We start from the raw sequence: 12,231 nt of genomic DNA on the forward strand, positions 1-12,231 counted from the left end.
AACCAGCAATCTGTGCAATTGTTCTATCAAATAAGCGCTATATACATTCAGCAAAAATAATGCTACTGTTCATTTATTACTTGAGTCTGTCCTAATTGCTTTCTTACACATTTTTCCATATAGCAAGCTATTTTTTTCCCAACAGGAGGTTCTCCTGGTCAGCCTCAACATACTTCTCTAACAGGGAGTTAAATACATTACGAAAGCTATTCCGGTGTTGATTGTTTGATAAAACAATCAAGTGACATAGAATAACCTAAAGAAGCAAATGGCTTAATTTTTTTCTAAAATTTTCTGACTTCACCCATATCACTACAGTCTTTATTAAAACCTCCAGCTCCTATCTTTTTTTTCACGGGGAGCAGTTTGCTAAACTGTTCACATTTACTTTTAATGTGACTCGTTGATAATTCCGCTCGTAACATTTGGTTCCCCTTAAGCATGTGAGGACAAAACTTGCTCTTCTGGTTCGTAAACTTAGCCTTAACATTTGCTGACTCTGATTTCTGCTTTGGAGTGCGTTGCTCTCCTGGACTGCTGGGAACATCTGAGCATTTAAAGCCAAATAGTTGTAGAGTGCTACAACAACAGCTTAACTGCTGAATTAAGCTAAACATGAGAAAAATAAGTGCTGTTTATCTCCTTTCTTCTGTTAATGTAATGTAGTCAATCAAAGGTTTGTTGCATTGTTATTACATATTGTTTTGTATTATATGCCCTGAGAGTTACAGTTTGATGATATGGAAATTATCGTGAGTACGGACCAATTTTCCATGAATAAACAAATAGTGCGTAACCTTCATAGCACTTTTTTCCAGGCTTGTCTGTGTGAAGCATGAGGAAGTGACTAAGGTGCAAACGATCCAATGATGCTACCCACCTTTAACAGACAGAAGTAGCCATTAATGTGTAACAAGAGCTCATAGTGTACACTCTGACCTTCTCACATTTCTGCTTCAAATTGTTGTGAAAAGGCACCAGTTGGATATTTTCACACATGACTGTGACTTTTTCAGCTGCTAACAGATTAATGAAAAGGAGGGCATGAGTGAAGAAGACATTTTTCACTGCTGACTAAGATTAAAACTCTGTCGCTGAGAGGATGGTATCTGTTCTTTTCCTTGCCAGCGGACAGTGGCTTCGTGACCTCGGCCTCTAATGTCCCTACACCGGACAGTGGCATGGGGATCACCACTTTCAGCCCAAAGCATTCTGGGAAGAAGCTGACCTGCCAGGTGGTCCACCAGGCCTGGAGGGAATGCTATCTCAACCAGTCTCAGCACGTGTAAGAAACCTCTAAATTACTTTCTTCCCTTTCTGCTTATTATTCTAATACTTGTTATATTAACCAGTGTTCATCTGGATGTGATTTTTCCCTTCAGACCAAATCAGGTAACTGATGCGTCACAGAGAAAGAAAGTGCCAAACGCAGTTGCTACGTGGAACTTTAACGATCTTGGAGCACGAACAACCTGCAGCTGCTCCAGGTAACACATTGTTTAAACTGAAGTTTTCAAACCCGCATAATTTTGTACAACAAAATTACGTTTTTGGGGTTTTTTTATGTTAATTTAATTTGAAACAAGTTACACACCTAAAAATGCGATGCTGTTGGTCTACCATATGAAAATAGGATTTTATGTGAAAGACAACACAAACAAAAAATTTATGGTTTTCACAGTTTTAACAAACGGGAATCTGAAAGTGTAGCATGAATTTGTTCATACTTTGTATAACCACCTTTTACTACAATTACAGAAAGTCTTTGGGGTCTGTCTCTTCTAGTATTTTCTCATCGAGGGACTTAAATGTTTGACTGTTCTTGCAAAATAACTTCAATAAGGTATTGAAGAGCTTCAGTGAACAACAATGTTCACCGCTGCAGCAGACTCCTAGTTGGACGCGGGTTTGAATTTTGACAGGACTATTCTAACAATGCTTTGATCTAAGGAAAATCCATTGTAGCTCTGGCTGTACGTTTCAGGTCACTTTCCTGGTGAAAGGTGAACCAGATCCCCAGTCTCAAGGTTTTTGTAGCTTCTCAAACTTTAATATTCCTGCAGTTACTCTATATTTGGTTCCATCCATTTTCCCATTAGCCCTGACCAGTTGCTCCTTTCCTCGATGAAAATTAGCATCTCTGCATTCCTTATTCTGCCACCACAATGTTATACCGTACGTTGATTTCTTCAGGATGATAAGTAGTGTTAAGCTTCGTTACCATTGAGCGATACAGCAGAGATTGTTGCAGTTTGGTTTACGATTTGATGGTCCAATGTATTCAGGACCTGTTCCTTGGAAGCAAACAAAATAGCCTACCAAACCACAACAACCCGTATCGCTCAGAAGAAACGAGATGCTCATCTTCTACCACAAATTATGCTCTATAAGTAAGCCCAAAAGTTGAAGTTTAGTGTCATCGGATCAGGTTCCCTTCTTTCACAATGTACCCAAATGTTTATAGCAAATTTTAAATGTAACTTCTAATTTCTTTGAGTACTACTATAAACTGAGATGTAGATATCTGCAGATCCTCCAGTAGCCACTAGCCTCTCAGTTGAAGAGGACGTTTATGTCCTGGTTCCCACTGCACACTAATGATTCACTCTGTCAAATAGAATACCAACAAAATATGTAATAAAATTTGAAGAATAACAAGGTTATAAATACTTTTACAAGAGTTTAAATACCATTACTGCATTACCGTTTCTTATCAATACATTCAGTAAACTATTATTTTATGCTGCTGTTGAGGATTTTTAATTTTATGTTTTTGTTTTGTTTTGTTTTGTAGGTTAAAGCAGCAGAAGCTCAACATGTCCACCGCACCCACTGCTAACATTCAACCTTGTTCCAGCTCCTCACTGTCTTCAGGCCCGTCATTATACTCCACCTCCGTGCCAAAACACAAGACAAGCGAGAGGCCGGAAAAGCCTGACAAACAGTCAAAGAGGCCGGCTGTGATTCCCTTTCACCATCGTCTTTCTGTCACGGAGGAGTCCCCGCTGGAACAGGACTCACCTGGAGGACCCCAGCTTGGTGCCCTTGTTGCGCTTGAATCACCGATGGAGCCGCTGAGCTCTCTGCCAAGTTGCAAGTGTTCCAAGTCTCTCTCTAATGAAAGAAAAGCCCCTGAGTCCCTTCTTCATTCATCCATGTCTCCACTCCCGCCCACTCTCAGCCCGCACCCCCGGATGCAGGACCCGGAGGTTCTAGATGCCTCTGTGGACATGCTAGCGTGTCCAGATGGGGCCTCGGGTCTGGGGGTGATTACCAGCGAGACAGCGGCCTATACTGCTCAGCTGAGGCAAAGGGAGGGTGGGTCTGGCTGGTGGAGAGGCTTCCGGACTCCCAGGACTGATAAAAGTGAATTCAGGCCCCCTGAACTTCCCACTGAGAAATTAGAGCAAGTGGAGACAGAAACATCCACTGTAAACAATGCATTTAAAAGGTAGGAAATACAGCACGTTGGAAAAATACAGTTGAAACCAGATAAATTAGAAGACATGCAATTTTTTTCTGAAGTCCGAAGTTAAATCAAACCAAACTTCTCCTTTTTTAGGTTAGTTAGAATTATAAAATCATATTTTTAGATTTTCTAAATGCCAAAAAACATAACAAGAACATTTTAGAGATTTTTTGTAACTGTCTTTGAACTACCGTATATATAAACTTCTAAATTTGAAAAAAGTAAAAAAAAAAAAAAAAATCTCAAAAAAATATTTTCTCAATTTTCTATCAAATAAAAATAATTTCAATAACTCTGAATAGCTTAAAACAAGACATATTTGGTCTGATTTTCCTTCAGGCAGTGAGGGAAAAAAATGTATGTATTTTATTTGGAGAATGTAAATATCTATTTTCAACTCTATGTAAGATTTGTAATCTTACTTTCGCACAGTATGAACAGTTTAGAGTTGTATATTTGATTGCTATTGCATTCCATTTGGCATGATTTCACACTATTCAGGTCAATGAGCAATTCAACCTGTTGGATTGAGTCACACTGCGGTAGATTCTCGCACCCGACAAAGATGTTAAGAGAGCAAATAAGTGTTGGCAGCATCTTATTGACAGAACCTCTAACAAGGCTAGTTATGGCAGAGACACAGCTATTGGTGTGAAGCTCTTCTGCATAAAAGCTAACTTATTTGCAAACATGAGGTTGAAGCTCCATAAAGACAAAAAAAAAAGCTAGGACATAATGTAAATAAAGAACAAACTCCTGCTTCACTTGTTCCTTTCTGCCTTTTCCAGACTGTACAGTCGGAGCCACAAGAGATTTAAAATCTCTGAAGAGAAGGTGGCGGAGCACATCCACGCTCTGGGCCTGTTTGAGCAGCCGGGCGTAGAGGCGCTGCGAGAAACTGGAACTGGGGACGATCCTTACGACTTCAAGGAAGGAGATATTGAGTACCCGTTTCCATCTTCCAAGAAGTTCAAGGGCTCAGGGCGAGAAACCAAGCAGAAGGCCAAGGTAAAAGAATAAACATTTTAAAAGCTAAATACAATAATTCAAAGCCACCATTATGTGAAGCCACTGAAAGTAGCTTCACATAGTCACCAGTTTGAAGATGGTGAAAACTAAAGTGAAAACCTAATTTTTTGTTTTTTCTTTCCGACGGCAGAAATTTTGCTTGCTTTGACAGCATATAAATAAGCTAAAGTAACTGGCTGGTGAAAGTGCTGACACACATTTAGCAGCACAAGGTTGAGACATTTCCCTCAGGAGGTTGTGTGAAATCAAAAGCAGCTAAATGGAAAGTAAATACCAGACTTAAATTCACCAGGTGCTGCAACACTCCATTTGAACGCTAATGAGGTTATGTGTAAGATTGGTTTTACAAATTAATTCTTTAATCCTGAGTGTAAGAAAAACACTAAAATTACATTCCAAAATTGTCTCCCCCAAGTGGCCAAAATATAGAGGTGCAGATTTTGAAATTCAAACTACATATATATCTTGTGTACCAATTTCTTTAGAGCATGTTGTTGCTTACTGTCCTTGCAGAGGGGGAAAATATATAATTCTTTAGTGTGGCAGGAGAAGGGCATGTAGTTTTTTTGTGGATAGACATAATTACACATATGATATGAGTGTATACAATACAAAATCCACAGACTCTTGTAAAAAATAATAAGGAAAATTGAAATTAATATTACTATTTTGTATGGCAGTAACGTGAACTGTGATGCTGCACCCTGTGACTCATAATATTCACAAACTGTGGCTTTCGATTTATTTATTTTTTTTCTGTTTTGTGGCCAATAATTAAAGTCTTATCTAACTCATTCTTTAGGGAGAAGAAATCACCAGCAACGGTTCACTGCCTGATGGAAAAGATGCAATGTCTATTTTTAACTCGGCTCCAAAATCCGGTGAGGAAATGACCACAAACATTGCCATGTTTTAGTGTTTTATTTCACGTTTAGAGATCACTCACTCATGGATATATTTTAATTCTGGATCTGATTTTATTTATGTTTTAGATGATTTGGGCCAAGACGATGCTCCCACTAAAACTAATCCTTCTCTGACCGAAGAGAAAGATCTGGCAGTCAACATCTCAGATCTGGAAAACATACTTGATGAAGAAGATGTAGGGGTAAGACATCTCCTTTTATGCATTAGTCTCTGACATTATTTTGGTGCTTACTGGCAATACAAGGCTTTCGATTTTTTTGTAACGTTTTACTGTGCCATTAAAGTTGTAAATAAAATAAAATAAGTTAATAATGTACTGTATTTTTTTTCTAGTTTTGCTGCAGTAAATGCAAGATATAATAAAACTCATCAGTGATTTATATCTTACAGACTGTTTATCCAAACCAACACTCAACAAAGTTGCTATTGTCAACAGAAGATCGGCTTAGTGGCAAAGAAGGAAGAGTTAGTGTATCTTATCCTCCAAGTAAGTAAAACATACTCAGTTCAATTCACAGTCCACAGTATATCACTTGTTGTATAAGTGATATACAACAATCACTTATGTCATTAGTGATTGTTGTATAACAATCACTAATGACATAAAAAATCTTTTTAAAAAATAAAGGAAAATATTTACATCAAAATACCTGTATGTGTAAAGTAATTATTTGTCACCCTGAGGTGATTCCCACAGTGAAACACATCACTCTGTTATCAAAAAACCAAGGATTACATCAAGTTACACAACGTTTCTGAGACATCTTTGCAATACAATTGGCCATATATTTTCCAGACTGTTTTACAGATATAATTTCCCTTCTGCATTAAATATATTTAAATCATTCTCCTTCTTCCGTTTCATCTCATGCCTCATGTCTGTCTCCTTTTAGCAGTTGCAGATCTCCAGCGAATGTTCCCCACTCCTCCTTCGTTGGAGCAACACCCAGCATTTTCTCCCATCACACCATATCGAGATACACCCAGTCAAGAGCCGCCTGCGCCCAGTGGAGTGACAGACCACCTTCCATCTTTGGCCCCCACCCAACTCACTGATTACATGATGGAGATGGAGGACGGTGCGACTAGTCCCCGGCAGGATGACGTTAAGGTAGATGCTTTTTTCACTGAAGTAGACAAATCTAGTCCTTTTCCCATTCAGAAATTCTTTGCTATTATGCTTTAACTATAAACCTGTCAGTTACTTTGACATTTAACCTTACTCCTGACGCTGGCCCTCTTATTAATAAATATTTTACTCTTGGAGAAGTACATGTGTTGTTGTATAAGGTGTAATAGCTGAATGAAGGGTTTCAGCCTGTTGGACTTCAGGGGGGATGTTAAGCTTTCAAGTGGTACTATGGGTTTGCAACTATGTCTTGTTTCTGGTATCACTGACCTGAGCAGCAGCTGCAAGAAACATATCCTAAAAACCTTAACTAACATACATCTGACTTTCTCTCCAGCCACAGATTGGATCTTCCATCTTTGCGCCGCTCTCCTGCCTTCCCAGCCAAACTTTACCGCCACTAAAGATCCCTGAACAATGTTACTACCGTCCATCCTGGGCACTTTTGCCAAAAATTGAGCATTTTACACCCATCATGCATCCCCAGAATGCTGCGTTCACCAAGGATGGATACACGTAAGAAACAATAGGCCTAAAGATTTTGAGAACCAATTTTTGAAAACAATTGAAACCAAATAATTACATAAAATGCATAAAAAAGAAATAGTTTTTGTAATCCTAAATGATCTAAATTGCAGAAGATTTGTCAGATTTGACACAGAATTGAGAAGAATAAAAATAATCTGTCCTGTCTTTTTGTGCAATGCATGTAAATATGTGGTTGCAGCTCCAGTTGCACAAGCATATAGACCCATGTGACTTTTCACCGCTATCATTCAGATGTTTGACTATTTGTTTCCTCTAATGTGTGTTTTCCAGGAACACTCCCAGTGTTAACACCCTCACAGACCAAGACTATGTGCAGATGAGTGTCAACACTGCCTCTGTAAGCACCACTACCGGCATCCTTCCCTCACCGGCAACGCCACGCTTCTCCGTGCCAACTCCACGGACTCCACGTACACCGAGGGGAATTAATACTGCCAGCTCAGGGCAAGGTTCTGTGAAGCAGGATGGAACTGAGCTCAGCTCACCAGTCTCTACCCCCTCCACCAGCCTGCCTCTTAGCTCTGTGGAGCATTTAGCTAGACCGGGGCCCCCTATTCCTGAGGCCCACAGCCTCTATGTAGTCCTTCTGCTCTCAGACTCCGTCCTCAGCGTCTTTAAGGATCGCAACTTTGACAGCTGCTGCATCTGTGCGTGCAACATGAATGTGAAAGGGGCAGATGTTGGGGTGTACATCCCAGACTCCACTTGTGAAGATCAGTACCGCTGTATGTGTGGCTTCAGTGCCATCGTGAACCGGCGACTGGCTCATGGCACCGGGCTCTTCCTGGAGGATGAGCTTGACATATTTGGTCGGACTTCTGAAGGAGGCAGAGCTGCCGAGCGGAGGCTTGCTCTTTGTCGCCGGGACCCAACAATGGGAGACTCCAGAGCTAAGCAGTCCCAGGATGCTGGTCCTGGCTCTCCATCGGTCATGGTTGTTATTCAGGAGCAGTGCTCCCAACCAATTTCCTGTCTGACTTCGTTGCACCTTCCAATTCATTCGTCTTGTCACGGCCGCAAGGGAGCGCTCCTCCAGAGTTGGATGTCTGAAAAGCAGTGGGCAGATGCGAGTGATGCTTGTGTGGACTGTTTCAATGCTTTTGAGCAGGGGCTGCAGTATGTGGATAACCCTACAGGAGGGAAAGTCGACCTCACTGTCGTGAGAAGCAGTGCTATACATTCATGGCCTCACACAAATGGTAAGGAGAGTGACTTATATTTGCAAATAATTTAGTATTAATATTAGTAATGGAATAATTTAGTATATTCCATTAAAGTAGATGTATCTATTGGTATACATTTATTTTCAAGAGTTTCTTTTCATATGTGTGATCAATTGTGTGATCACACATATGACCACACAATTGATCATATGTGTGATCATATGTCTACCCACGTATGTGTAGGCTGGTATGTATGTTTACATGTATGAATGCATAGATTCATCCTAGTCTCAATGTGTATTTGCTCGTCATAGTGTTTGGGACATGTCTGGAATGAATCAGTAAAATCAATGTTAATATGTCTGTACATCTTTTCATGAACCTTCTTGTTTGTGTGTTTCTGTGTGTGTTTGCACTTTCCAAAGTGGTGGACATGAGCAGGTTGTCGTCACAGGATATGGTTCGAATGCTGCTGTCTATGCAGCCCTTCCTGCAGGATGCCATCCAAAAGAAGAGGACAGGACGGACCTGGGAAAACATCCAACACGTTCAGGGTCCGCTCACCTGGCAGCAGTTCCACAAGATGGCTGGAAGAGGCTCCTATGGTGAATTCACACCCTCGTCTACACCTTTTTACTGCCAGGGTTCTCAAACGTCAGTCCTTGAGAACCACTCTCTTGAAGCTTTACACTCAGATGTGTTCCACCACGTTACCAGGTCTCTGCAGAATTTGATAACATGTTGAGAAGGCAATTCAACCAGTTTAGATCAGATGGGCTGGAACACAACCCTACAATGGAAGGACAGTTGGAGACCACTCTTCTATGCCGAATGTAAAAGTGACCTTGAAATTGATATAATAATCTGTATCCGTCTCAGGTTCTGAGGAGTCACCAGAGCCCTTGCCAATTCCGACAGTGCTATTAGGCTATGACCGAGAACGAGACTTCTTGGCGTTGTCCCCCCTGGCTTTGCCTTTCTGGGAAAAGTTGCTTCTGGAACCATACGGAGGACAGAGGGACGTTGCATACGTGGTGGTGTGTCCTAATAGCACCTCGCTGCTTGCGGCATCACAGGCATTCTTCCTGGAGCTCAGTGCTGTTTATGAGGTAACAATCAGAAGCATCAGAAACTGCAACCCTAAAAGTGATAGTCATAGTACAAACAAAAATGTTCAAGGAGTTTAAATGCTTTTCAATGCACTGTATGAACAACTTTTGTAATATATTTATCAAATGTGAAAATGAATTATTCTGCAGACGTGCCGTCTGGGAAAGCACCGCCCTTTGTCCAAGGTATCCAAGGATGGCCTTGTGCAAGTTGGGCAGGAAGTGGAGCCAGACAAGCTGGAGGAGCTGAATGTCGATCAGTGGCTGAGTGGACAGTGGGCTGGACAGCAGCACAGTGATAATATTAGCAAACTTAAACTATATGCCTATGCCTTGAAGCAGCAACTAGGTGAGAATTAATAAGCTGATTATCTTCTTATCTTTTACATTTGTTTCTATCGATAAATAAACCACATATATAATATTTTTGTTTTCTCTTTTTAAGGCCCTCAGCTTGCAGCCCTGACTTTAGACAGCAGTCTTCTGTTGCCTCCCAAACCGCAGCCTCCTGTAAACAACACATCCTCTTCCGGACAGCCTCAAACTTGGAGTGCTGATGGAGAACAAGCTTCAGGTGCTGTCAGTGCATCAAATGCATCAACCCCTGGTGGAGCTATCTCAAGTCAGCCTGGAGAGATAACCCAAGGGGGATCCAGTGATTCAAAGGGCCAGCCTAGTTCCACACCAGCAGCGAACACACCAGCGGACACTCCTGAACTGTAAGGAGACAGAGTGTCAGAGTAGTTGCTGCAATTTAAATTATGTTTGAACAAGAGCAAGTGTTCTTCAGCTTCATGCCTCTTTTGCTCCTTTCTGCAGCTCCTCAGAGCAGACACGAATCGGCATCCCCACTGAGGCTGACTCAGCAGACAGCATTGCAAACCCACCAGCAGTTGTTATTTATGTTGTCGACGCTTTTCTCAGTTCAAGTGGAATGAGACATGAAGGGGGTGAGGAGGAGGAAGAAGAGGGTGAAGAAGTAGAGTCAGGAAGCATTTGGCTTCTCGGGCTTCTTCGCTGCTACACAGAAATGCTGCAAAACTTGCCTGAGACTATGAGACCAGCACTGGTACTACAGGTAGAAAAATATTTTGATTTTCCTTATGGCAGTTCTGAAGTAAAGACACATGTTTTAGTTTGTTTCCATCCTGTGCCTGTGTTTCAGGTGGTGCCGTGCCAGTATCTTCTCCAGCCAGCGAGTGGAGAAAGCCGTTTGTACCTGCAACACCTCCGCTCCATGGCCTTCTCTTGCTATTCACAGTGCAGACGGCTGCTACCCCAGCAAACGTATATCAAGTCGCTTACTGGTTTTGGCCCAGTGTCCACCGTCAGTTCGGTACTGAAGAGCCCTGAGGTCTGCATGAGAATTTAACTTGATTTAAGCTAAACTTTCACTTGTTCTTATAGCAACATTTTAATATCTTTCTGTTTTCACCTTTTTCTTTTAGTATCCTAGACCACTACAGCTTTATTCACCACCCTTCATACTCGGGCCGAGCCGTCCAAAGCATCCAGAACCAGGAGAGATATGGGCCGAGGTCCCACCCAAATTCAACGTACTCTTTGTAGGATACTGCCTGTCTCATGACCAACGCTGGATCCTGGTGTCCTGTACGGACCAGCAGGGGGAGCTCCTGGAGACCTGTGTTATTAATGTTGATGTTCCTAATAGGTAAGCTGTGGTTATCTGCACTGGCAGTCCTTGTTTGCCTGTTGTCCCTGGCAAGCCCCTCTATCTGCACGCAATCGTATGTATTCTGTGGGCAAAATAAGAATTGAACACTTCAAAGTTTTTCTCAATAAATATATTGTCAGTAACAACTGAAGTTAAACACATTTACAAGAAATTAAAGCAAATGAATCCACAAGATGAATTATAGGTAAAATGTTGGAATATGTTTTGAAGATTCTGGGTGCCGATACAATGCACTCCATATAATTCTTTTCTTTCCATAGACTTTGAATTGGATACAAGTTAATTGACTGGGCCATCATTAGACTCTTACTTACATTTTATGAATTAAGAGTTTACTTAGCATGAGTTTGGGACTATTATTCTGCTTAGAAATCCACACTTTTTTCATCTTCAAGAATCTACAAGTGCATTTATTCATTCATTCTTTCTTCAGTTATATGAAGTCTGACAGTACCAGTCGTTCCCGCCTGCATATTTCCTTACTAATTTTTTACTGTTCTGTTTGTTTTTCTGGGGGTGATGTACAGAACCACTCATCCAACCAGGGCAGCTTTGCTCTCATCTGACCAGATCATATTCTTCTAGTATTTCATTTGCTTGACCAAATATTTTGAAGCAAACCTTAAACAGACTGCAGCATCTGTTTTTTTTTTCTGCACTGGAGTGTTTTGTAGTGTTTGTGCATAGAGGACATTGTGGTTTAGTGCATTACTTACTGTTTTTATGGAAAGACTCTTTCTGTTATTTCCAGGTTTTCAGAACCTCTCTGTAAGAGCTACATTCATAAGTATTTTAATTATTCTTGGACTCCTCTGTCAGAAGTCTTATGAGTCCCAGCAGGCTATTGCTATTTTATGGGGAAATTATGTTCTTTCTTCTTCCAGATTATGGCTTAAACGGAACGCACTGAAACATTCCAGTTTATAAATATAGCTATAATCATTGCCAGTAGTATGTTTTTGCAGCTTTGTTGATGTTTTTGTGAAACTCCCTTTGCTTTTACAAACTGCTCCACTCTCTTCAATACTTTAAAATTGAGAAACTTTTTCTAAGTTTTAGAATAGAGATTTTACAAATCCAATACTGTGTTTTACAGAGTTTCTGTACATCATAGAATAGTCCTGTCTAGCTTTGGAGAGTCTAGATATTATGACTTTATA

At 40.8% G+C, this 12,231-nt stretch overlaps 1 protein-coding gene across 2 annotated transcripts in view; it reads left to right on the plus strand.

The window, feature by feature from the left end:
- Nucleotides 1–12,231, plus strand: part of LOC122819478 (mediator of RNA polymerase II transcription subunit 13-like) — a 95,241-nt gene that overhangs the window by 78,160 nt on the left and 4,850 nt on the right. Inside the window, exons 8-24 of one of the 2 annotated variants that reach the window (XM_044096235.1) lie at nt 1,129–1,285; nt 1,383–1,487; nt 2,795–3,451; nt 4,258–4,477; nt 5,301–5,379; nt 5,491–5,606; nt 5,816–5,912; nt 6,322–6,536; nt 6,892–7,070; nt 7,374–8,302; nt 8,692–8,871; nt 9,146–9,375; nt 9,526–9,724; nt 9,821–10,094; nt 10,195–10,453; nt 10,541–10,729; nt 10,824–11,047. In XM_044096235.1, coding sequence (XP_043952170.1) covers nt 1,129–1,285; nt 1,383–1,487; nt 2,795–3,451; nt 4,258–4,477; nt 5,301–5,379; nt 5,491–5,606; nt 5,816–5,912; nt 6,322–6,536; nt 6,892–7,070; nt 7,374–8,302; nt 8,692–8,871; nt 9,146–9,375; nt 9,526–9,724; nt 9,821–10,094; nt 10,195–10,453; nt 10,541–10,729; nt 10,824–11,047 — 4,309 coding nt within the window. Of the gene's footprint in view, nt 1–1,128; nt 1,286–1,382; nt 1,488–2,794; nt 3,452–4,257; nt 4,478–5,300; nt 5,380–5,490; nt 5,607–5,815; nt 5,913–6,318; nt 6,537–6,891; nt 7,071–7,373; nt 8,303–8,691; nt 8,872–9,145; nt 9,376–9,525; nt 9,725–9,820; nt 10,095–10,194; nt 10,454–10,540; nt 10,730–10,823; nt 11,048–12,231 lie in introns of both variants that reach the window. The other variant, XM_044096234.1, reaches the window with a different exon arrangement.

Source organism: Gambusia affinis, linkage group LG17, assembly GCF_019740435.1.
Source record: "Gambusia affinis linkage group LG17, SWU_Gaff_1.0, whole genome shotgun sequence".
Classification (NCBI taxonomy): domain Eukaryota; kingdom Metazoa; phylum Chordata; class Actinopteri; order Cyprinodontiformes; family Poeciliidae; genus Gambusia; species Gambusia affinis.